Genomic DNA, 27,129 nt, shown 5'->3' with positions numbered 1-27,129 from the left:
CAATGCATAGATCCTGCCCTGAATCATAGATTTTTCCTGCAGGAGTTCCTGATTGGGATGTGCAGATAGGCCTCCTTTAGGTCTAGGGTGGCTAACCAGGAATCTCTGGACAGCATACGGAGAAGCTGCTGTAGAGTGAGCATTTTGAATTTTGGTACCACCAGGAAGGTGTTTAGGATGGATAGATCTAAGATTGGGTGCCGGGTGCCCTCTTTTCTGAGTACCAGGAAAAGTCTGGAATAAAAACCTTGGTCTATCTGTTCTGCCGGAACAGTTTGAATTGCCCTTATGGACAGCAGGGACTGAACTTGGTTTTGTGCCTCTGCCCACTGGTTTGGAGGAAGGTCTCGGAACCCTTTTGGGGTTGCCAGTGTGTGGAAATAAAATCTGTACCCCCTGGAATACTATGTTGAGGACCCATCGATTGTTGGTGATGGAGGTCCAGTTTTTTGCATGGTCGGCAACTTTTCCTCCTGGGACACGAGCAATAGGGCAGAGGTGAGGGGAGGAGTTGAGAAGTCAATGTAAATTCTTCCCATAAGGGGGTGGCTTAGCACTCCCTGTTTGTGAAGTGGAGGTACTCCATTGCTTAGCTCTCTGCATACCCTGAGACTGTAGTCTGGGGGGGGGTCTGTTTCCCCTAGGTCAAGTTTAAGGTGGCCTTGAGGGGACTGGAAAGGACCAATGTTTTGAGGGGCAATGCCTGCTGAATCTTGTAGGCTGCACCTGCAAAAAAATCTTTGACTGTCTGCATAGACTTAGCTTTTTTCTTCTATCTTTTTTTAAAACAACTTCTGCTTTGGTGCCAAACAGATTGTCCTGGTTCAGAGGTGCATCCAATGATTTTGATTTGACATGGTCTGGCAAGGTCTGTTCCTTAAGCCAGGCATGCACAGAACCTGTGACTGCTGCCCTGCAGGATGTGTCTAGGGCGTCAAACCCACATTGCAGGGTATGCTTGCTGACTTGGCTTGCAGAGTGCATAAGCCCCTGTAATTCTTTATTTTCTGCACAGTCACGGAAGGTAGATAATTTTTCTTAAGTTCCATAGGATGTTGCTGATATTTCTGCATGCAGAACTGACAATTTAATGCTCTAATGGCAAGAGTTGCAGAGGTGTATACTTTTTTACCCCATCTGTCTAAAGAGCGGGAATCTCTGTCCGAGAGGGTGGGATTCTTAGCTTTTGTGGCTTTTATTCCTTTAGGTCCTTGGGGGATGACCTCCGGGTCAGCAGTAGGATTTTTGAAAAGAAATTTGTGAGTCAGGGACTCTGTAATACTCTGTCAGGCTTCCTGGGAGCAGGAGGAAGGGTGTCAGGAGTCCAACTGGATTCCACAAAAACATCATGCACAACATTCAGGACAGGAGGAATGGCCAGAGGTCTGTGCTGTGGAAGATCTAAGAATTCAGAGTCTCTTTTTAGACTGAAGATATTCCTGGCATTCCCACTGGAAATGCTCCCTTAATGTATGCAGGGACAAATCTCTTTCTTTTGGAAGGGGTAGCCTGGCTTCAACTGATCAGCATTATAAGGTCTCCCGCCATTTAAGCATTTGAGACCGAGGCAAGGAAGCAGGTGCCCGAGACTGGGTCGTCGGTTTCTTGGGTGTGGTTCATACCCTGGGCCTTAGAAACCCAGTAGTTTTCGAATGAACGGTGGACGCAAAAGAAGTTGGTCTGTGTTGAGAATCGGTAGTGCAAAGTATTTCCTCGGAAGCCGGTGCCTGCTCAGCGGCTCCGGACCCATCCAAGGTAGAGACATCCACAGGATCCTTAATTGATGAAGAGTCTCGCGGCATACTGGACTCTGAAAGGGTCTCAGTAGTGGCCTGCGAATCCACAGAAGTGGGCATCAAGGGCTGCAAAAGCACCTGAGGACCGGAGAATTGACTAGTGTAACAGAAGTGTAGTCGGTAGTTTTGGAACTGTGCGGTCGGTCTCTGTCTTTATCCTTATGTTTTATTTTGGAAGATCTCCTGTCAGACGGCTTACCAAAGCCATATCGGAATCCGTGGACTGAGAGCGAAAATATCTAGCTACAATAAGGGCCTGACAACGTATAGTTCTGGTATTGAACAAAGCACAAAAGTGACAGTGGGGGACGTCATGGTCTAGGCCTAAGCAAGTGACACAGTAAGAATGAAAGTCTCAGTGTGGTATTTGCTTTCCACAGGCAAGACAATTGCTAACTCTTTTTTTGACATCGGTTAGAGCAAGAAAAAAAGGATCCCCAACGGGATACTTAGCTTTAGAAGACTTCAACTTCAATTCGGAAAACAAAAACTCAGGTAGTGGCAGAACGGCACTTGTGTGAACTGCTTTTGCTTCGGGCTCCTCGGCAAGAAAGACTGATGTAATGGCGTCGGCTGCCTTATTTTATACCACTGACGACCTGATGTCAGTCCTGGAGCGACGGCAACTGATGCAGAAATACTAAGCCTCTGGTATTCAGGCCGACTGAGGGCTACACCCTGGCAGGGATAACCCAAATGTGATGACTGCAACAGTGAAACACGAAGAACATCGGCATTCGCTGTAATGCCATTTCGCTGAGCTAATGTAGACCTGCCTGTCCACATCATTTTTTGTAGATAATCACTGTCCCAGTTTCAATACTTTCTTCTATTCCATGTACTTCAGAGATGTGGCAACATCTGTCACATACTAGTTTGGATCCTGAAAACTACACATCATTAAAAACTAACCAAGGGATGGTTCCAAAATTCATAATCAGCGACTAAGTCAATGGTAAGAGCAGTGCATACAACTCTCTTCTTAAAAAGCAGATTTACAGTAGTCTAGGTCCTCTCCAATGACAGTCTCAGATCTGCAGCATTCTATTTTCACTTTTTTCAAGCACATGGAAGACAAAAAATAGTAATGTGCATACGGAAATGAGTTAACATTCGACAGTGGTTTGACTAAGTAAATCAATCCATCTAGAAAGTGAAAGAAAATAGAAGCCCACCACAGAGTAACATCCAACAGACTGCCAGTGTGATCCCATCTGAACTGCAGTATCCTGCTAGGATACTCCTAATCTCACGTACAAATCATTTTAAACCAATCACTGGGATGTCAGCATGCAGACATCACCATCCTCCCTCTCTCACCCATAAACACAGCATTTTTCTGCAAAACCGTAAAATAATTTCATAAAAGACAGCAACAGTAAACGTTAGTATATTACCCAGTACTGTACAAACTACTGATAAATTTCTCATGCAAAACATGAATTAAAAAAAGACTGAAAGCAATTCAATGCTTACCTTCTCTTCTGTGTTTACATACTTGTTGAATCGTTTAAAAGCATTTATATTAAATTTCATTAGCTCCCCAAGAAGGTCAAAGTAGCTCTGTAATACATCCCGAGACTTGCACTCACTGTCAATAATGCAGTAAAGGATGTGCTAAAAAAAAAAAAAAGCAGCAAAAATTTAGAAACACTGAAGTATTATCAGCTGCCACAGTTGAATTACTAACATGCACTTAAGTTGTCCATAAATTACTTAAAATTAAAAACCTTTATGTGCAGAAATACATAACTGTTTTAACTACATTTCTACTACTTTCGCCTCCTATAAAGTCTCATCAGTTTTATAACTTTTGAAGGAAGACAGTCTGGTCTTTCTGAAGAAAATGCCATTTCATTTTAAGGTACTCTGCAAATACATGAAATGAGTCTCAAAAATACTTCCACACAAATCCATCATAAAAGAGGATCCTGAGAAGCCTATAACTTGGACTTGTTCAGGACTGCTGTGTTCTAATGGTCTGTCATGCAAGTGTGACATAAAAACTTGTATACGGGATCAGAGGAAATGAGGCTGCTCTGTGCATTAATACAAAAGTGCATGCACAAAGTTTATCAGGTTTGTTTTTCTTAGCAATCTGGCAAACTTGTATCGTTTGCAATGCTGAAAGTACAAATGCCCAGAGAAACAAAAGTACTCAAGATAACCTATAAAAAATTTAGTATTGTGATGGGACAAGGTAGCAACTTTTCTTGATTCACTGCAGTACAAAGGTAAACAAGCTCAAACGGCAGACTCTAAGGGCATCAATCAGCAAGGCAGTCCTTCCCACCAGTACAAACAGCTTGGGCGGATAATTTTTTCAGTGGTTTACAGAAGACCGTTTTGCATCACCATCCCCATTTCTCATTCACAAACAGAATTTCTCTCTGCAATACTTGCTTGTACAATGTGCTGTGGCAAACAATTTTCAATGGTTTACAAATTGGCCTGCCTTTCCTTTCTGCATCATCCCCATCTCTTATGGACAAACGCAACCTTTTTTCCTGCAGTAGATATCTACAAAACTGTAAATAAGAAGTTATGTACTCACCATAACGTTCCATGTTTGTTGTCCATCTCGTCTATATTCTTATTGGTTGGGTTCGGAACATAGTATCCGTTCCGACTTGGCTGAATACAAAATCTCAAGAGCTTCCACTGGCTCGAGGCTATCTCCTATCCCATGACGCACCGGGTAAATTACCCAGATCTGTTTGCAAGCGAAAACAACTTAGTATGCCTACATATTATTCTACATAGATAGTCTGACTATATAAAGGAAGAATCAGAGGCTCCAAACGATCATAACTATACACATCTATAAAAACTATCCACCTGTTCCTCCAGGAACGAAGGAGGAGGAAGGAGGGGGGGACACAAGAATATAGGCAAGAGACAACAAACATGGAACGTTATGGTGAGTACATAACTTCTTAATGTTATGTTGTCCTATCTTGCGTAAGTCTTGCTGGATGGGACTGCATCCCTAGCACCTTTATCCTAGGGTGGCTCAGGAAAAGGGAAGTACAGTTTTGTACCTACCATAAATGTAGATGTCCGATAGGTATGCATCTGCAGTCCTTACATATGGGTTGTCCTGCCTCAGGCAGCCCTTCGGTCGGCCGGATTCCAGAGTCTGGGTCCGGCGTCGGCTGATGTCGCCCTTTCCCCAACGTCAGAGCACCTGGGGTATAAAAGCGTCAGCCGACGCCATCTTCCTCAGTTTTTCTTGACCCAGATGCCAGGTGCCCTCTAAGGAAGGCTAAATTTGGAGAGATGCAAAAAATTCCAAACATGCACAGTAATATAAAACAAATACACCATAATAGATAACCCCAGCTAGCTATAAGAGGGAGAAGTACCCAAGAAATACCACAGAGGGGAAGGAGGGAGGGTAATCCTGACTGCAGATGCATACCTATCGGACATCTACATTTATGGTAGGTACAAAACTGTACTATGTCCTTCAAGGATGCATCTGCAGTCCTTACATATGGGTAGAATACCATAGCCAAGCTGGGGGTGGTAGGATCTAAGAAAAGGATGGTGTAGCTAAAATGCCCTGCAGGACTGCCGTAGCAAAGCCTGCTCTGGATCTGGAATATAAGGGTAATTTGTAATGCTTGGAAAATGTATGCACGGAGCTCCATGTAGCAGCTTCTAAAATGTCCTTGGTAGCCACCCCTCAAGAAGGCTGTGGAGGTGGCTGTGGCTCTGGTGGAATGAGGTCTAATGTTAGCTGGCACAGTTTTGCCATGAAAAGAGTAACAGAATCGAATGCAATTTCCTATCCATTTTGAAATTGTCTGTTTGGAAATTGCTTTTCCTTGTATACCAGCAGCATATGCTACAAACAGCTGGGCAGCTTTTCTGTAAGTCTTAGTTCTGTCCAAGTAGTAGCGCAACTGTCTGTGAATGTCCAGGGTATGCAGAAGTTTCTCCCCTTTGTTTTGTGGATTTGGAAAGAAGGTAGGCAGGTGAATAGCTTGTTTCAATGAGACCCTGGATACCACCTTTGGCATGAATGAAGGATTGGTTCTCAATGAGACTCTGTCCTGATGAAAAATAAGGAATGGTTGAACTGCCATGAGGGCCTGCAATTCAGATACTCTTCTTGCTGAGGTTATGGCCAGAAGGAAGGCAGTCTTCCAAGACAGGAACTGTAGTTCTGAAGATGCTGCTGGTTCAAAGGGAGGTAGAGTTAATTTTTCCAACATGAAGTTAAGGTCCCAAGTTGGCACTGGTGGTTTCCTTGGAGGATTGATGTTTTTAATTCCTCTTAGAAACTGCCTTAGGAGAGGATGAGAGAAGACAGGTGGATCAGTATTGTATTCTGCTGAAATTGCTGAAGCATGAATTTTATGGAAGAGTAAGAAAGGCCATTATGGAGCATTTCTGTCAAGTATTCCAGGATATGTGCCATGTTCATCACTGTCGCATCTAGGCCCTTTGTGGTGCTCCAAGTGCGAAATCTTTTCCATTTTGCTGAATATGCCTTTCTTGTGGAAGGCTGGTGAGCTTCCATGATGATATCCTTCACTCTCTTGGATAGCTTATCCTGGTGAGGAGTCAAGGTATTCTCCAGGCTGTCAGCTGCAAGGTTTTCAGGCTGGAGTGCAGAGTTTTGTAATTGTGCTGTGTCAGAAGAAGTGGCCATTGTGGTAGAAGCCACGGTTTCGTGCGTGACATGCTCTTTAACAGTGGGTACCAGTGCTGTCTTGGCCAGTCCGGAGCTATCAGAATCACTTTTGGCTGCTCTGTCCTGATCTTCAGTAAGACCTTGGTCATTAATGGAAGAGGTGGGAATGCATACACTGTTAGAGTATTCCAGCTGAAAGAGAGGGCGTCCACTTTCCATGCTTGTGGGTGGTATGTCCTTGAGCAGAATTTCTTCAGCTGATGGTTGTGGTGGGAGGCAAAAAGATCTATGTCCGGCCTCCCCCATGATTGTGTTATCTGAAGGAAGATGTCTGGGTGCAGCATCCATTCGTGTGGATCCATGATATTTCTGCTTTGGCTGTCCGCCAGTATATTTTCTTTTCCTGGCACAAACTGGGATTGCAGCTCTATATTGAGTTTTAGGGAAAGTTCCCAAAGATTCATTGCCAGCCTGCAAAGAGGGTAGGAATGGGTACCTCCTTGCTTGTTTATGTACCACATAACTGTGGTATTGTCTGTTCTTATTAGCAGGTGGCCTTGTTGCAGAAAGTGTTTGAAGGCCTCGATTGCATGTATCACTGCCAGCATTTCCTTTTGGTTTATGTGCATGTGCTATTCTTTCTGTGACCATAGTCCTTGAATGCATCTGCCCTCCATGTGTGCTCCCGATCCATGGTCTGAAGCGTCCGTTGTAATGGTTTGGCTGGTTATTGGTTTGCTGAAGGGCAGACCCCTGTTTGACTGGCTTGCTTGAGCCCACCACAGGAATTCCTTTTGTAGGGATGGAATGAGTGGTATCAAAGCTTCTAGGCTGTGACTGTGCTGAGACCATAAACTCCTTAGGTACCATTGTAGCTTCCTCATATGCAGCCTTGCTTGTGGAATCAGAAGAATGCAAGATGCCATGTAACCCATGGCCTGCAGGATTTTCCTTGCAGTCAGCTGAGTTTGTTTAGTCAGATTTTCAAAATAATCCGGTAGTTGTCTGTTTTTCTTCTGTGAGAAAAGCCATTTGGGTGGTTGTATCTAGTTTCGCACCCAGAAAAGTTATTCTTTGGGATGGAACAAGTCTTGATTTGTGAATGTTGACTGTGTATCCCAAGGCCTGAAGTAGGCGGATGGCATAATTCAAGTGTTTTACCAAAGTTTGTTGGCTGTCCACTTGTATAAGGCAGTCGTACAGATATGGGTATATTTGAATCCCTGAAGTCTGCAGTGTGCAATTACTGATGCCAGGCATTTCGTGAATACTCTGGGCGCAGTAGATAAGCCAAAGAGCAATGCTGAGAATTGATAATGCTCTGGACCTGCAAGAAATCTGAGGTGTCTTCTGCAACTTTGTCTGATAGGGACATGCAGGTATGCCTCCTTGAGGTCCAGAGTTACCAGCCAAGCCCCCTTGCCCAGCATGGGAAGGAGTTGCTGTACGGTCAGCATTTTGAATTTTGGCACAATGAGATAAGTATTCAGTGCGGACAAGTCGAGAATAGGCCTCCATTGTTTTTCTTTTCTTGGGACAAGGAAAAGTCTGGAATAAAATCCTTGGCCTTGTTCTGTGAAAGGAACCTTTTCTATAGCTTTCATTTGTAATAGGTTGTAAATTTGTTTCAAAGCCTCTGCCCTTTGATTCGGTGGCAGGTTTGGCATGCCTTTTCTTTTTGGTAATGTATGAAAATGGAACCTGTATCCTTTGTCTATTATTTGCAGTGTCCATTTGTCCCTTGTAATACTGTGCCAATTTTGTGAGAATAAAGATAGCTTTCCGCCCAAAGGTGCTTCCAATTGAGCCCTGGTTGGCGGGGTCAAGGTAAAGTCATTGAGTCTGTCCTTGTGCAGCAGTTGTAGGTCCTGCACTACCTCTCTGGTTAGGAGGCTGCCACTGACGTCCTCTGTAGGAGCCTCTAGCTTGCCCTCTGCCTCTGGCACACCTGTTCTTGCCTCTTTTAAATCTCTGTGTCTGGAAAGGACCAATTCTTAGAAGGCCAATTTCTGCTGAATCTTGGTGGTTGGAGCTGGAGAAAATCGTTGACTGTTTGTACAGATTTAGCCTTTTCCTCAAATTTCTTTAAGACCTCCTGAGCAGTGGAGCCAAATAACTTTTGCTTTTCCAGTGGCGCATCCAGAAGCTTTGCTTTAACATGATCTGGCAGAGTTTGTTCCTTCAGCCAAGCATGCCTACGTATGACTGCACCTGTCATTGCTGACCTACATGAAGCTTCCAATGCATCATAACCACACTGCAAGAAATGGTTGCTAACCTGTTGGGAGTTATGTACCAGATCCTGAAGTGACTTGCGATCTAGGGGTTCAGGTGAAGACAGTTTTTTATGCAATTCATCTAACAAATACTCTTGGTACTGTATCATATGGAATTGACAATTTAATGCCCTCATAGAAAGAGTGGAAGAAGTATACACTTTTTTACCCCATCTCTCTAAAGCCCTGGACTCCCTTTCAGAGGGGAGTGGATTTTAGTAGTGGCAGTTGCAACCCCTTTAGGGCCCTGGGAAATAGTTTCTGGATCAGCAGAGTGGGCCTTGTAAAGGAAATGATGCGAGTCCGGGACCCTGTAGTACCTATCGGGTTTGACAGGAGCCGGAGGAAGGGAGTCAGGGGTAATACTAGACTCAGTACACATCATCAATGACATTCAAAACAGGAGGAATAGCCAAAGGTCTATGCTGAGGTAAATGCAAAAAAGTCCTTAATCTCTTCCTGGAATCAGAGAATTCCTGGCCCTGCCATTTGAAATGCTCTCTCATGGAGTGAAGGGTCTCCCCAAAGGACAGCTCTTCAGGAGGGGAGGCCGAGGGAATAGATTCCTCTGCATCAGAATCCTCGTAGGCCGTAAAGGCCTCCTCCTGGTAGTCTGATAGAGCAGAGCCATCTGAGGCCTCATCAGAGGACTGGGGATCAGTGGGCTCAACCCTGGGCCTTTTGTCTAGAGGAGGTTGAGAGCCCCTATGCGGGCGCGGCTGAGAGCCCCTAATTAAGGAAATAAGGTCCTCAGCTAAACTTAAAATCTGTGAACCTGTAGTGGATCCCTGAGGAATAACCCTGGGAGGCAGAGATTTTGGCTGTTTAGCAGCTTTAGCCCTTGTGAATGCCTTAATGGACATGGATGCAGGAGGCCTGGCTGCTCCACATGCTGGCGAAGGTTTGTCTAGGGAAATGGTATCGGAAGTTTCCAAAACACCAGTTTCTGAGGGAAATTCTATTACCGACTCAGAAGAAGCCTCCGGGGCCGAGGTTGTCGGTTGTGCGGTTTCGCCGGTCGGAAGTACCAAGGACTCGGTTTCAGCCGAGACCGAGACACTCGCGGTAGGCCTAGGGGTAGTTTCAGCCGAAACCACGGTCCGCGTGTCGGTCCTTGTCCTTCCGTTTTTTGGTTAAATGAGAAGTCGGAGTCTCCGACGGCATATTATAACAGTAACTAGCCCCAAAAAATTCCTCTGCAAACTCCGCCCGATGCCTAAGAGTGCGTCGATTGAAGGAGGCACAGGCAGTACAGGCCGAGACGACGTGGTCTGGGCCTAGGCAGGGGAGGTAGTAGGAATGGAAATCCTTATGAGGTATTTGTTTCCCACAAGTTAAGCAATTATTAACTTTAAGCGTTTGATCTGACATCGGCTGAGGCAAGAAAGAGTCCCCAACGGGGTACTTAGCTTTTGAAGTCTTCGGTAGCTGAAGTTACAGGAGCTGGCCGACCGGCACTTGCGAACTGCTTCTGCTTCGGGCACCACGCGGCAAGAAAGACTGAGGAAGATGGCGTCGGCTGACGCTTTTACACCCCAGGCGCTCTGACGTCGGGGAAAGGGCGACATCAGCCGACGCCGGACCCAGACTTTGGAATCCGGCCGACCGAAGGGCTGCCTGAGGCAGGACAACCCATATGTAAGGACTGCAGATGCATCCTTGAAGGACATCAGAAAATAGGGGGCTGGAGTTTAATGGAGAAAACTGCCAAAGGAACCAAGGTATTGGGAGTAAATAACGACAGAGGGAAAGATGATAGACTGGGAAGACACCAAGAATTTATTTCAACTGTAGGTTAGAGACTGACTTCCCTATCAAGGACTGATATCAGTGTATAGACAAAGAGAAAGAAATGGGGGGGGGTGACAAAAGATCAGCACTGGTATAATTTTTTTTTATTAGAATATAAAACAGAAGCTGCCATTAAAAATAGATTAACAGTGTAATTAATTGTGTGTACAAAATACTGCACAACTATAACAATCAGAGAAGACTGGGAGGAGAGACTGGATAAGCAAATCATAAAGAAACAATAGCAGGATATATGCATGTCTCCCAAATATATTTTGCTTGGAAATGTCTACATAGATATTTTTATACCCCAAGTAGATTCCATAGAATTTTTCCTGAGGTAGACAGCAAATGTTGGAGGTGTGAAGGGGAAAAAAGAGGTAATTGGGAAAGAATAGTTGTGTAAAATCCTACCAAAAACATAGATGACCACCTGTTCCATGTTGCAGTATTCTTACTGTGGGATCCTCCGTCTCAGGTGAAGTGACAGTCAGCTCCGACAAAAGCTCAAGCCTGGTTGCTGCTAGTGTGTGGGACACCACATGTAGGGCCATAAACCAGGGGTCTTAAATGTGGTGTCTGCATGCACAGACCACAGAACTGACTGCCTAGTTGGACAGTAGTCTAGGTAGTACCAAATGATGTCCTCTAGACCAGTGAAATGCAATTGACTGCAGAGTGTGACCATAGTTTAGGTAGTGCCCCATGATGTCCCATAGACAGGTGAAAGGTAATGCAGGGGGATAGGTGGGAGGGAATGAATACTGCAACATGGAAGAGAAGGATATCTATGGTTATGGTAAGATTTTACACAACTATTCTATATCCTTCTATTCTCATGTTGCAGCATTCATAACTGTAGGGAGAGTACCACAGCTTAAGGATGAGGAAGGGTGGAACAACAGGTAGCAGATTCCAGAAATCCCTGCAGGACTGCCCTTGCAAATCCTGGTTTTGGCTCTGGAGATATGGTCCAGTTTGTAATGTCTGGTAAAGGTATGTATTGAGGACCAGGTGACTGCCTCAAGGATGGCAGTTGTGTCCAGGGCCTTGGAGAAGGCCTAAGAGGAGGCTAATGCTCTAGTAGAGTGCACCCTAACCCCCTGATGCAAGTGCTTTCCATGGTAGAAATAGCAGAAGCAGATAGCTTTCCTAATCCAGAGGAGATAGCTTGCTTGGATACTGCCTTGCCCAGGGCCCTGGGACGGAAGGGCACAGAGTTGATTAGATTTTCTAATAGTCTTAATTTTGTCCAAATAGAACCTTAGCTGCCTGGTGACAAAGGGACTGCAGTACTGTCTCACTGTCATTTTTAGTCGAGGGAAAGAAGGTGGGTAAATGAATAGATTGATTTAGTGATAGTTCGTTGACCACGTTGGGCATGAAGGAGGGGTTGGTGGGCAGGGTCACCCTATCTTTGTGGAAGATAGTGTAGGGAGGGGATGCCATGAGCGCCTAGAACTCAGAGACCCTTCTGGCTGAGGTGAGGGTTACCAATAGGAATGTCTTCCATGTGCACATCTGCAGGGATTCAGAGCTGGCTGGTTCAAAGGGGGCAAGTGTAAGTTTTTCCAGGACGTAATTTAGGTCCCAAGGAAGTGGGATAGGCTTCCTTGGTGGCCTAATGTTCAAGACCCCTTTTAAAAATAGTTTAACATCCAGCCTGGAAATTAGAGGAGGGTCCAAGGGTAAGCAGGCAGAGATGGCAGATAAGTAAAATTTCACTGAAGAGTATAAAAGGTCTGAATATATGAGCTCACACACACAGGTTAAGACTAGAGGAACATCTGCTTGAAAGTGGGCCCTATTGTCTTTGGACACACCATTTGGAGAACCTTTCACATTTGTAAATGTAGGATCTCCTTGTGTTGGGTTTCCTGGTCTCCTACAGGAGAGATGGCATGTCCTCTGTGTAGCAGTGTCTGAAGGGGACTAAAAGTTTATCACCCAGAGGGTTAAGCAAAGCATCTACAGGTGTGGATGAATTAGAGTTCCCTTCTGTTGTGTGAGATCATACACCTTGTGGAGCAACTTACAGTGATTGCCCTTGGTGAGGGATTGAAGAACGGGGAACCAATGCTGCCTTGGCCAAAAGGGAGTCACCAGCAAGATTTTTAGCACGTCCCTCCTGATTTTCAGGAGTACTTTCTGAGTGAGAGGAAAGGGAGGGAAGGCATACAGAAACAGTCCCTTCCATGAGATGGTGAAGGCGCCACTCTCCAAGCTAGCGGGGAGGGATCCTTGGTACAAAAGGTTTGCAATTGTCTGTTCTGTGGGGAGGCAAATAAATCTATTTGTGGTGTGCCCAATCGGTGGACAATGTCTAGGAATACTTCTGTGAAACATCCACTTGTGATGCAGAGAGAATGATCTGCTGAGAGCATCCGCTTGGTGATTGTCCTGGGATGGAATATAGACTGCCTGCAATGATATGTTGTTCTGAGAAGCTAATTCCCCAAACTTGCATTGTTATTCTGAAGAGTAGGTAAGACCTGGTCCCCCCTTGTTTGTTGATGTACCACATTACAGTGGTATTGTCCGTGAAGATTTGTAGGGGGGCCTGGTTGAAAGAGAAAGGCCTGCAGGGCTAGCTGAAATGCAGTCATCTCCCTTACATTGAGGTGCTCTCTCAGAAGGGATGGTTGCCAGAGCGCTTGCACTTTGAGGCCATTCACGATAGCTCCCTAGCCCAGACCTGTGTCATCTTGTGTGCATGCGCTGAGCTGGTGTGGTGGGTTGGAGTGTCAGGCCTGGGTTCAGCTGTATCTTTTGAATCCACCACTTCACTTCCGTCTTTAAGCAAGACAGGAACAATATTTGGAAGTCTAGAGGGTGGCTGTGTTGGGACCACACATTCTTTAGATCCCACTCTTTCTCATGTGCATCCTGGCTAGTGGCAGCATAGGTATTGTGGCTGCCAGAAGGCCCAGAAGGAGCATGAAATGCCTGGCTGACAAGAAGTTGACCTGGAAGAGGTCCTGGAAGTGATTGATCAGGGAAGTTTCCTTCTCCTGAGGGAGGAAAGCCTTCATCAGGTCTGTCCGTATCTTGCATCCCAAGAAGACTTTGTTCTGTGCTGGGGAGAGGGATGATTTGGTGAGGCTTGGTGTGAATAAAATTAAACAAGGAACAACCAAAGAAATAAGTTTACTTAAGCGCTTTTCATCTAGTAAATATGAACTTCAGATACAAAATAACTTGAGGAACCAACTAGATGAAGGGTATCAGAGTAATGAGGAAGAACCGGGGACCTCACTCAATAATGCAAATTTTCACAGGGCAAGTCCAACAAGAAGAATTAACAGCAACGGATTCAGAAACAGAAAACAAACCATTGGAAACTGAACAAACGACGGAGGTAATAGACATTTGCAGTAATGGACAAACTGTTGAAGAACAGAGTTGTTTAATTGCCAAAAACACAGTGTAATTTTAACATTTTCAATTACTCCTCTTACTGTTGAACCCTATTTGTTGATGTTTTAGCGAAAGGAACAAACTTTGTTTCTACTCGAAAGGCAGATTTAGCAGGGACACTATCCAATTTGAAGCTTTTTACACAAAGTTAACTTGACTATTATGTTTGGTTCTATGTCAACTGCTAACACTGAATTTAGGATTTCCAGTGTTTATAATCCACCTTTAGACCCTTCCCCTTGCAGTTTTTGAATGGGTTTATGAGATGGATGTTTGGGCTTTATTGCCTGGCAGACCCTCTAGAATGAATAATTTAAATTAAATCCAGTGGGAGGCCTTGAAAAATCTGAAAGCATCATCAGTTAGGGTGATGAAACCGGACAAGGGGGGCGGTCTGGTCTTTATGGGCTCAGTTGATTATGATGATAGAAAGAGGAAGATTTTACGGTCTAGTGTTTACCAGCAAGTTTCTTTAAATGAAGTAAATATAGCGCATCAACGGATAAGGATTATATTAATGATCTGTTTATAGAAGTGAGAATAGATCTGGACATTTTTAATTACTTAATGCCTGCACCTTTGATACCGGTGATTTTTGGAATTCTTTAAGTCCATAAAGACCTGGCACCCCCCCCACCCCCACTCAAGACCTATTGTGGACGGTAGAAATTTTATTACATACGCTTGTGCAAAAGTGACTGATATTTAAAAAACATTTTTGGTAACCGAACAACACATTTGCAAGGACTCATGGTCCTTTTTCCAGAGTATTAACAGTCCTTAATTTAACAAAATTACAATTTTCTAACAGTAGATGTTAAGGATTTATATACATCAATTCCACACAACTTAGGTATGCAATGAGTTTCCCTTTTTTTTTTTTTTTTTTTTAACAAAAGGATGCTTCTATTTTGGAGGTGTTCCTTGGTAGCTGAACTTTTGGATATGATCCTAATAATTATATTATTTTTGAGGGTGATTATTACTTACAAAAAAGTGGAGTAGCAATGGGGTCTCCTTGCAGTGGCAAGTTTTGCAAATTTGGTTATGGTGTATTGGGAACACTAGTTCTTACTTAAGAATGACCAGGTTTGGAATAAAATTCATTGCTTCACCCGTTATTTGGATGACATATTTATTATACTGAAGAGGAACGAAGGGATGGCTGGTGAGCTAATGCATTATTTGAACAATACCACTAAACTAAACTAAAGTTTCCAGTAATAAGTATGTTCCGAGGTAACTAAACTAAGCCAAGCCTGTGTTTTTATCACAAAAAAGTCCGGAATATGTTCAGAATTAATTTACTGACATACAGACATTACAGAACTTCCAGTACACACCGTGCACACACCAAATCAACCAATGTGCCATACCAGGATTAAAAATTAGCTCCGCATACTTGACCCATGTTAAACTGCCATAACATAATATTTAATAGAAATTTAAACTATATTTTCTTGTCAAAAGTAAAACATCCACAGTATATTCAACCACATAATATATATATAATGTATAAATGCTGAAAAAAATCCAGGTTCTGCAATAATTTGCTATCAAAAGATGAAAATAAAGCAGATGAATAGTAAAGACAGGTGCACTTAATTTGCGGTTCTGACTACATGAGACAGTCAGTATCCAACAGCACACATATACACTGCACTTTTGATGTACTAAAATTTTCCTCAAACAGTAAAAAGAAGCATTTGTCAAAGATGAAGCCAAATAAACATTACTACAAGAAGAAATTTTCACAGGAATTACTGTAAATATCAACAAAATATTAAAAATACTGAACACAAAACTAAAACAAGAAAACAACATATCTAATAATTGAGAGGAAGGGGGTCCCCAAAAAGTACAGTTGTGTACACTTACCATAAATGTAGATGCTAGAGTGTTATTCACTGTTGCAGTCATCACATTTGGGTTATCCCTGCCAGGGTAGCCCTCAGTCGGCCGGAATAACAGAGACTTGGTATTTCTGCATCGGTTAGGGTCGCTTGAGGATTTACGTCAGGTTGTCAGTGGTATAAAGTAAGGCAGACAACGCCATTACATCAGTTTTTCTTGCCCTAACCTGTCAGGAGCCCCCAAAGTAGGAGGCCATGTTCTGGTGGAAGAGCCCTACCATTGGAAAATAAATACCAATATGTCCTTTGTAAGGAAAGGAGAACAACAAGGTAGGAGGGTAACCAAAGGAGGAGAAAAAAGGGGGATGGAGGGAGGGAAACCAGGATTACAACAGTGAATACACTCATGTCTACATTTATGGTAAGTGTACACAACTGTACTATGTTCTTCGTGTTTCACTGCTGCAGTCATCACATTTGGATAGATTCCCAAAGATGAAGACATGGGTGGAGACGGTCAAGGAAGCTAGGGGCTGGCTAGGATGCCCTGCAATGCTGCAGAGGCAAACCCTGCCCTGGATTTGGGGAAGAGAGGCAGGTGGTAATGCTTGGTGAAAGTGTGAACAGATGTCCAGGTGGCAGCCTCCAGGATGTCCCTGGTGGGGACTCCTCTGAGGAAAGCTGCAGAGGTGGAGGCTGCTCTGGTGGTGTGTCCCCTGACCCCCTTGGGTGGAGGCTTACCATGCTGTTTGTACCAGAAATAGATGCAGTGTGCTATCCATTTGGAAATAGTTTGCTTGGGGATGTCTTTGCCTTCTTCACCTGTAGCAAAGCTAACCAGCAATTGTTAAGACTTTCTGAAGGATTTAGTCCTGTCCATATAGTATCTGAGCTGTCTGTGCACATCTACAGAGTGAATAATCCTTTCCCCCTTGTTCTGGGGATTAGGAAAGAAGTTGGGCAAATTAATGGATTGGTTGAGAGCCACACTGAACACCACCTTGGGCATGAAGGATGGGTTAGTTCTGAGGGATACCCGGTCTGCATGGAAGATAAACGGTTCCACAGCCATGAGTGCTTGCAGCTCAGAGACCCTTCTGACTGAAGTGATGGCCAGAGGAAGGCAGTCTTCCAGGAGAGAAATTTTAGCTCTGCAGAAGAAGCTGGTTCGAAATGAGGCAGGGTGAGCTTTTCCAAGACGAAGTTAAGGTCCCAAGCTGGTGTCCTTCTGGGGACCTCAAACTGCTAGCCCCAACGAGGAACTGTTTAATCAAAGGGTGTGTGAAAAGTGGCTGCTCAGTGGGAAAGTGAGCAGAAATAGCAGAGGCATGAATTTTTATAAAGGAGAAAGAGAGACCACTGTGTAGTAGGTCAGCTAAGTAATTCAGGATGAGAGAGATGGAGGGCTGTGCCATATTGGCCCCCTTAGCCTGGATCCAGGTGCAGAAATGTTTCCATTTCTCTGCATAAGACTTTCTGGTGCTAGGTCATCTGGCCTCATGGATAACATCCAGAACCTGTTTAGAGGATGGCAGATTGGTTCTGGGTTAGGGAATAAGCCAAGCTGCCAAACTGAGTGTCTGCAATTGGAGATGCATGAATTCCCCTTCCCTCTGGGTTAGAAGGTTTGGAATCTGAGAAAGATGCCATGGAGGCAGCGGGGACAGGCTGTGCAGCAAGCGGTACCAGTGCTGTCAGGGCTAGTCTGGAGCTATAAGAATGGTCCTTGGTTTATCCTCCCTTATTTTCAGCAATACCCTAAGGATAAGAGGAAGAGGAGGAAAGGCATAGACTGAGAGGCTGACCCAGGGGAAGGACAAGGCATCCACTTTCCAAGCCATGCAGTGATGCTCCCTGCTGCAGAATTTGCTGAGTTGATGGTTGGTGTGGGAGGCAAAGAGGTCGACCTTCGGGGTTCCCCATTTCTGAGTTACTAGGGTGAAGGTACTTCTGTTGAGCTGCCACTCGTGTGGATCCAGAAGGTTTCTACTTAATTGGTCTGCTAGGGAGTTGAGAGAGCCTGGCAGGTATTGTGCTAACAGATGCAATTGCATGGAAGAGGCAGTCAGCCAAAGGGCCATGGCCAGCCTACACAGAGGGTAGGAGTGAGTCCCTCCCTGCTTGTTGATGTACCACATCACAGTGGTGTTGTCTGTTTTGATCAGGAAAACCACTTGAGAGAGAAGGGGTTTAAAAGCTATCAAGGTGTGCTGCACAGCCATCTCTTTTAGACTGATGTGCAGGGGGATTTGTTGTGGGCTCTATTGGCCCTGTATGCACCTGCCTTCCAGGTGAGCACCCCAAGAGTAGTTTGATGTGCCTGTGATTAGTGTCTGGGTGGCAGGGTGTGGGGAGAAGGGCAGTCTCTTGTTGTGGGAGCATGGTGTTGCCCACCAAATAAATTATTTTCTGAGCCAAGGAATTATAGTTAGAAGAGCTTCCAGGTCTTGAGTGTGTTGACACCAAAGGCTCTTTATGTACCATTGAAGTTTCCTCACATGCAGTCTGGCATACGGAATGAGGAAAATGCACGATGCCATGAACCCCAGAGCTTGCAGGATTTTCCTTGCAGAAAGTTAGGGCCTGGGGGGCAGTTGAGAGAAGTAGGATGACAGGAAATTTTTTTTCTCTGGTGTAAGGTATGCAATCTGGGATACTGTGTCCAGACTTGCTCCCAGGAACATTATCCTTTGGGTGGGCACCTGTTTTGATTTATTTTCGTTGATTGTGTACCCTAGAGAGGTTAGTAGGTTCTTTACAAAGGCCAGGTGCTTGAGCAGCTTTTCCTGACTGTCTGCCTGAAAAAGGCACTCGTCTAAGCAGGGATATATTTGAATATTTCTTTGTCTGAAAAAGGCAATGGCCAGAGCCAGGTATTTTGTGAAAACTCTGGGAGCAGTGGATAAGCCAAAGGGAAGCGCAGAGAACTCAAAGCGTTGAGATCCTGCCCTGAAGCGGAGATATTTTCTGCATGATTCCCTGATTGGAATGTGGATGTAAGCCTCTTTTAGATCCAGGGTGGCTAGCCAGGCGTCCTTGGACAGCATGGGCAGCAGCTGCTGGAGGGTGAGCATTTTGAATTTTGGGATCACCAGGAAGGTGTTTAGAATGAATAGATAGAGGATGGGGCACCAGAAAAAGTCTGGAGTAGAAGCCTTGGCCTATCTGTTTTGTATGAAAGTGCACTACTGCCCTCAAAGAAAGCAGGGAATAGATTTGCTTTTGAGCCTCTGCCCACTGATTTGGTAGTAGATCTGGGAATCCTTTTGGGGTTGGAAGGGTGTGGAATGCGAATATGTATCCCTGAGACACAATGTTCAGAACCCATTGGTCCTTGGTAATGGTGGCCCAGGTGCTTGAGTGAAAGGAGAGTTGCCCTCCTAGGGGCTGGTGATGGTGGGCACAGGGGAGGTCGGGAGGGGGTGAGTCATTGTGAGTGCTTTCCATAAGGAGGTGGCTTAGAACTCCCTGATTTTGAAGTGGAGGTAGTCCACTGCTTAGATCTCTGCATTCCCTGAGGCTGCTGTCTGGGGAGTCTGCTTCCAAGGGGTCTAGGCTGGACCTGTTTACTCAGAGCAGGAAAGGACCAGTGCTTGGAGGGACAATGCCTGGTGAACCTAGGGGGCTGGACCTGTAGGAAATTTTTAACTGTTTGCATAGATTTTGCTTTTTCTTCCACCTTTTTTAAGACCTCTTCTGCCTTGGTGCCAAATAAGTTATCTTTGTGCAAGGGGGCATCCAACAATTTAAATTTGACATGGACTGGCAGGGATTGTTCCTTAAGCCATGCATGTCTTCTAGTGACAGATCCAGTCACTGCTGCCCTGCAAGAAGCTTCTAGGGCATCAAAACCACAGTGCAAAGTGTGTTTAGTTACTTGACTTGCAGAATGCATTAAGTCTTGTAATTCTTTAGATTCTGTGCAAGCAGGAAAGGTACACATTTTTTGTTTAAGGAGTTCCAAAGTATGTTGCTGATAAGCATACGGAACTGATAGTTTAGTGTCCTGATAGCAAGAGTAGCTGAGGTGCACACTTCTTTCCCCCATCTGTCCAATACTCGGGAATCCCTGTCTGGGGGGGGGGGATTCTTAGCAGAGGTTGCTTTAATCCCTTTAGGCCCTTGAGAAATGACCTCAGGGTCAGCTGTAGGACTTTAAAAAGATATTTGTGAGAGTCAGGGACTCTGTTGTACCCGTCTGGTTTTCTGGGAGCAGGAAGTAGGACATCAGGAGTCAAGCTGCATTCAAGGAAAACATCATCCACTACATGCAGGACTGGGGAGGGGAGGCAAGGGTCTGTGTTGCGGAAGGTCTAGGAATTCCCCTAGTCACTTTTTAGAATGAGGGTAGTCCTGACTCTCCCATTGGAAATGCTCCCTTAAGTATACAGGGTTTCCCCAAAGGAAAAATTCTCTGGGGGAGAGGCTGAAGGAATGGAGTCCTCTGCATCAGAATCCTCATAAGTGGAGAGGGTTTGCATGTCTTCATAGTCAGATGCATCAGATTCATCTGACTTTGGTTCAGACAAAACTACTGGGGACAGACCTCTTTTCCCTTTTGAGGGGGGTAGCTTGGCTTTCCCTGATCAGCATGATAAGGTCTTCCACCATTTTAAGCATTTGAGACTGAAGCACGGTAGCAGGTGCCTGAGAGTGGGTAGTCAGTTTCTTGGGTGTGGTTCAAACCTTGGGCCTAAGGAACTCTGTTTTTTTCGAAAGAACAGTAATCGCGAAAGACGTTAGTGTAGAGATTCGGTGGTGCGAAGGACTTTCTCTGAAGCCAGTGCCTGCTCAGTGGCTCTGGAGCCATCTAAGGTAGGGACGACCGCAGGATCCTTCCACAAAGGAGAGTCTTGCGGCATACCGGACTTCAAAAGCATCTCGGTAGCAACATTCGAATCAACTGAAGCGGGCATCAGGGACTGCAAAAGCACCTCACTATTGGAAGACTGACAACTAGCTTAACGGAAGCGTCGTCAGTAGGTTTGGACCTGTGCGGTCTGTTTCTGTCTTTATCTTTACATTTTTTTGGAAGATCTGCTGTTGGATGGCTTACCGAAGCCATATTGAAATTAAAGGACTGTAAACGAAAATATCGGGCTACAATAAGGGCCAGAGGATGGATAGTTCTGGCATTAAAGCACAGAAGCGACAACAGGGGACAATGAGATCTGGGCCTAGACAAGTGACGGTAAGAGTGGAAGTCTCGTTGTGGTATTTGCTTTCCACAGGTGAGACAATTATTAACATTTTCTGACATCGTTTAGTGCAAGAAAAAAGGATCCACAATGGGGCACTTGGCTTTAGAAGACTTAAACTTCAATTCAGAAACAAAAGCTCAGGTAGCAGCCGAATGGCACTCATGCGAACTGCTTCTGCTTCGGGCTCCACTGCAAGAAAGACTGATGTAATGGCGTTGGCTGCCTTACTTTATACCACTGACGACCTGACGTCAGTCCTGAAGCGACAGCAACTGACACAGAAATACTAAGTCTCTAGTATTCGGGCCGGCCGAGGGCTACCCTGGCAGGGATAACCCAAATGTGATAAGTGCAACAGTGAAACACGAAAAACATTGTACTTATCTGAGCAGTAAGCCATAAAAAACAGCACTGGATCCTGTTAAGTATCAGAAGACTTTCTTTTTTGGATGGCAGAATGACTGAACACTCACTTCCTCTGACAACTGAAGGCTTTCTTCACAGGATATGCTGAGCCAATCAGCTGTCACGGGGGGGGGGTTGACCTTTGGAAAGATCACCAGTACTGGGTTACTGTGGCAGACAACCCAAAATGCCAGCGAGGCAGAATGATTAATATCGGTAGGATGTTATCAACCTAGGGTGGAAAAAAGCAACTGGAAAAGAGGACGGTCTCAAGGTGGGAGGGTGGAAACTGATGTCCACAGGACCTTTGTGGGAAAAATCTTTTGGGGGATATAGATTCCTAAGTTGCTGGTCTTGCTTTTTTCCTACTTTTAAGGGCACCTTGCAAGCTTGTCTTAGTCAGGGACCTTATCCAGAACCTGTGACCTGAAGGGATCCTAAGGCAGTCAAGCACACCCTGGAACTGAAGTTCCTGTACATTTCACATTTTGCATCTAAATTTTTCATCGAAAAACAGACCCAAGCACATGTCATGAGTGTCTGAGGGGTTTTAGGTCTGCATTGGGGGCATTTTTTAAAGCTGGAGGCCTCAACTTTTCTTACCATGCAATCTACAACTTGGCATTTACTGAAAGCAGCAACTGTGGTCAAACATAACCGCAACAAAAACATCAACCAAGTTAGAAACATATCACTAACTGTTCCAGTTTCCAAAAAATATTATAAAATATCACAGCTTTTAAAATTTAAAATAGAGTGGATAGGCAAAGTTTTTTTTTTTTTTTGGAAACACAGGGTATGGGGGTGATGTGTGAAAAGATCAGGAAGGAAATCTAAGCAATAACCAAAACAAGAAAAGCACATGTACAGAAAGTTTAGCAATAGTATTAAAGTTATATTATTTTTAAAACACCTACCTGCACCCAAAAGGATAAACACTTAAAATGCTCAAGCTTGCTTGGAGATGTCATGGCAGCAATGGCAGCAACAAGATCTAGATTACTTCTCAAAGGAACATGAACATATGGGACAAGGGAGGAGCCCGCCCTTGCAGACAACTCACTGACAAGAAAAGGGAGCTAAGGTGATGACCACGTTCACTAGTTTCTAGTGTCTGGACAACATTAGAATAAATTATGAAAAATAAAACTAAAAACAGTAGATGAGCAGTACTAGAAACACTAGCAGAATGTAGATAAACTAAACAATAAAATATGCTAATGGAGGGGGTGGATAAAGACAAAGGTGCAAACAAAAAAAAAAAAAAAAAATACCAGAATGCAGAAACGCACTGTAACTACAGAGGGAACAAGGCTGAGGAATTGAACAGGACCCCTCTCTGGCCTCCACACTCATAACCTTGCAAGACATAATTAAAAAGCTTTGTGAGGTGGGGGCTAAACTCAACATGCAAATAAGTAATGACTAGGCATTTTTGGTATCATTTTCTCTCTTCAGCCTCTGCTCCAACTACCACACAGTGATAAGCTGATAGCCTAGCACATCTCATGACAAGTGTTCTAAAATACAGCACCAGTGCTGAAGACACTACTACAAAGTCACGCAATAACGCTGGCCCAAAGTGCTCTTTTACCAAGTACATGTAATGTGAATCCCTGTGCTCACATTATGGGTAATCTAAGATTAGTATACAAGTCTACACGTAAATTCATCACTCATGTTCATACTGGGCAAGCGATTACTCCTATCCACACACAAGTATCTCTTTCCCACTACCACCTTTAAATCTCACAGTAGAACTAGAGAATCCATAAGAAGCACCCCAGTTTCTAAAAGGCCAAGTACTCTATTAGGTGCATGGACATAAGCAACAGGTGTCAAAAGGTAAATAAAAAAATGCATCAAAAAGAAACCAAACAGAATGCTGAGAAAACAGAAGGTACTTACAATAGACAGACTGAGTTAAGGCCACATGTCTTTTGTCTTACCATACATGTACAAAAAGCATGCACAATCATTACTGGGAAGGCCTCCCAATAAGATGGACTTCCATACAGTCCAAGCAGGGGAATCCTATATCCACAAAGATACGGTCTAATGGACACTATCTTTAAAGAAAATATAGCACTTACCTCCTGAAGTCCTCGCTTTAGTAAGAACATTTGGTCAGCATAAGATGTTACTCCTCTAAGGAAACTTTCAACTGCCCTTGCTTGCCAGAACCTGGAAGTGAAGGGAAGGGAATTATTTATCCATAGCTGTGCAACAAATCACTCAAAGTATCCTGCAGAACTCAAAGGATTTATAAGCCAAATTTGAGTCAGTGCTGTCAGCAAATGGTTAAAACAATAAAAACACAAACCACTTGTTTACAGCTTTTGCTTTATGTCCTGACATATACACTACTCGCTATATACAAAATAAATGCATTTAAGCAATATTTTCAGGTTCATAGGTTGGTACTAGGCTATTGGCCCTAGGGCCTATACAAGCCTAGCCATAACAATTCCCTATTTCATCCCACACTATTTACTTCCCTGTACCCCTGTCTAGCAGGGCGTCAGTTTTCAATTCTAAACTTCAGTTCAAATTTTTAAACAATTACACTTCTCTACTAAGTTCACTACTGCTATTTAGTCTAGTATGTTTATAAACTCTACTGGATTTAAATGCATTAAACAGGCAAAAAGTACAGTTGTGTACACTTACCATAAATGTAGATGTTTGAGTGTATTCACTGTTGCAGTCATTACATTTGGGTAATCCTGCTGGCAGGTTGCCCTCAGCCGGCCTAAAATCCAAAGTCTTGGGTCCTGCATCGGCTGCTGTCGCCCCTTCCCTGACGTCAGGTCGTCAGGGGTATAAAAGAAGCAGCCAACGCCATTTTCTTCAGTTTTTCTTGCCCCAGATGTCAGGTGCCCCCAAAAAGGGTAGCCAAACTTTCGTCTATAAGCAAATACACCACATAGGTAGTACAAATCAGAGAAAGAAAGATAAGATCCAAAAGAAAAGGGGGAAGGCGGGTGGGTCCTGGACTGCAACAGTGAATACACTCGAACATCTACATTTATGGTAAGTGCACACAACTGTACTATGTTCTTCGTGTTTCACTGTTGCAGTCATTACATTTGGGTAGAGCCCCAAAGCTACGGTTGGGAGGCTGGAACTAGACAGCAGTAGGAGCGGCTATGAGGCCCTGCAGAACTGCAGTGGCAAAGCCTGCCCTGGATTTAGAGTAGAGTGGCAGATTATTATGCTTTGTAAAGGTGTGCACTGAACTCCAAGTAGCCGCCTCTAAAATGTCTCTGGTTGGTACTCCCCTGAGAAAAGCTGCTGAGGTGGCTGCAGCTCTGGTGGAATGAGGCCTAATGCCCTTAGGCACTGGCTTGCCATGGTGCAAGTAGCAGAAACGAATGCAGTGGCCTAACCGCTTAGAAATAGTCTGCTTTGAGATATGCTGCAGGATCACAGGGAAAGACTATGCCACTAGTAATTGCTGTTTTCCTGAAAGCTTTGGTTCTGTCCAAGTAGAATCCAAGCTGTCTGTGTACATCCAAAGAATGCAGAATTCTCTCCCCCTTGTTCTGTGGATTTGGGTAAAAGGTTGGCAGATGGATGGCTTGGTTAAGTGCCACACTGGACACTACTTTAGGCATAAATGTTAGGTTTGTCCTCAGGGAAACCCTGTCTGGATGAAAAATGATGAAAGGTTCCACAGCCATGAGCACCTGTAGCTCTGAAACTCATCTTGCAGAAGTAATTGCTAAAAGCAGAGCTGTTTTCCAAGATAAAAACTTCATATCAGCAGTAGCAGCTGGCTCAAAAGGAGGTAGGGTGAGTTTTTCCAAGACATAATTGAAGTCCCATGCAGGTATTGGTAGTCTCCTTGGGGGCCTTACATTTTTGGGTCCTCTGAGGTACTGCCTTAATAAAGGGTGAGAAAAAAGTGGTGGCTCTGTATTGTAATGAGCCGAAATGGCAGAGGCATGAATTTTAATTGATGAAAAAGATAGGCCTTTGTCCAGCATCTCAGTTAAGTATTGCAAAATCTGAGGAATATTTGGTACCGCTGCATCAGTTCCTTGTGCCTGGTTCCAGGCACAGAATCTCTTCCATTTTCCAGCATAAGACTTTCTAGTACTACAGCTTTACTGAGAGATGTTTTTTGTACGACTACATTTATCCACCATGCTGCCAAGTTTAATGTCCCGAGTTGACTGTGCATGACCTGATTGTTTTGCTGGGACAGTAGTCAAGGTATTTGAGGTAAGGTCCAAGCTGGGTATCGAGATAAGTTCCTTAGTATTGGATACCAGTACTGGTGTGGCCAGTCTGGGGCAATCAGTGTCATCTTTGGCTTCTCCTGTCTGACCTTTAGGAGCACCTTGGGGAGGAGAGGCAGTGGAGGAAAGGCATATACTAATAGGTTTTTCCAGCTGAAAGAGAGGGCGTCCACTTTCCATGCTTGTCTGTGATAAGTCCTTGTGCAGAATCTTTTTAGTTGGTAATCGAGAGGGGAGGCAAATAGATCTATGTCCAGGCATCCCCATTTCCTTGTTATCATGCTAAAGACTTGTGGATCCAGCTTCCACTCGTGGGGATCCATGAGGTTTCTGCTTAGTCTGCCAGAGTATTTTCCTTTCCTGGCAGGAATTGTGCCTGCAGATGTACTTGGTAAGTCAAAGTTGTGTCCCACAAGGTCATGGCTAGTCTGCAAAGGGGGTAAGAATGTGTGCCCCGCTGCTTGTTTATATACCACATGACTGTGGTGTTGTCCGTCTTTATCAGTAGTTGTCCTGGATGAAGTAGGTCCTTGAAGGCTGTCAGGGCATGTTGAACAGCTAACATCTCTTTTTGATTGATATGTAGATGCATTTGGTCTGAGGACCATGTGCCCTGAATGCATCTTCCTGCCATGTGGGCTTCCCAGGCATAGTCTGATACATCCGTTGTTAGTGTCTGCCTGGCTGAAGGTAATGTGAATGGCTGTCCCTTGTTCTGGTGACAAGCCTTTGCCCACCATCGAAACTCCTGTTGCAGGCAGGGAATGAGAGTAATAACTGCTTCCAGGTTGTGGCAATGTTGAGTCCAAACACTTTTTAGGTACCATTGAAGTTTCCTCATATGCAGTCTTGCATATGGAATTAGGATACAGGATGCCATGAAGCCCAAAGCCTGCAGAATTTTTCTTGCTGATAACTGGGCCTTTGTTTCCAACATTTTGAAATAGGTAGTCAGTTGCCTTTGTCTGTCTGGTGTGAGACAAGTCATCTGGGCAGTTGTATTCAAGATTGCACCCAGGAATGTTATCTCTTGTGAGGGTACTAGTTTTGATTTCTTTTTGTTGACTGTGTACCCTAGCCATGTTAGAAGTCTTTTCACAAATGCCAGATGTTGAAGAAGAATATCCTTGTTCTCTGCTTGAATGAGACAGTCGTCCAAGTAAGGATATATTTGTATTCCTCTTTGTCTGCAGAATGCAATTACTGGTGCCAGGCACTTTGTAAAGACCCTGGGCGCAGTAGATAAGCCAAAGGGCAGTGCAGAGAATTGGTAACCTATTGAACCAGCCTTGAATCTTGGGTATCTTCTGCATGATTGTCTGATTGGAACATGCAGGTGTATGCCTCTTTTAGGTCTAAAGTCACAAGCCAAGCATTCTTGCCCAGCATGGGCAGAAGTTGCTGCAAAGTCAACATTTTGAATTTTGGAATATCCAGGAAAGTGTTCAGAATCGATAGGTCCAATATCGGCCTCCAGGCCTTGTCCTTTCTGGGTACCAAGAAG

At 44.4% G+C, this 27,129-nt stretch overlaps 1 protein-coding gene across 1 annotated transcript in view; it reads right to left on the bottom strand.

Moving 5' to 3' along the window:
• The window catches only part of LOC122817037 (transient receptor potential cation channel subfamily C member 4 associated protein), a gene marked incomplete in the record, with an annotated part of 2,826,501 nt that overhangs the window by 574,173 nt on the left and 2,225,199 nt on the right, over positions 1–27,129 (bottom strand). Inside the window, 2 exon segments of the mRNA XM_044090168.1 lie at positions 3,273–3,413; positions 23,475–23,565. Coding sequence (XP_043946103.1) covers positions 3,273–3,413; positions 23,475–23,565 — 232 coding nt within the window.

This window comes from Protopterus annectens, chromosome 12.part0 (genome assembly GCF_019279795.1).
Source record: "Protopterus annectens isolate FY-2018-M chromosome 12.part0, PAN1.0, whole genome shotgun sequence".
NCBI classification, from domain to species: Eukaryota; Metazoa; Chordata; order Ceratodontiformes; family Protopteridae; genus Protopterus; species Protopterus annectens.
This window is presented reverse-complemented; position numbering and strand designations above follow the sequence as displayed.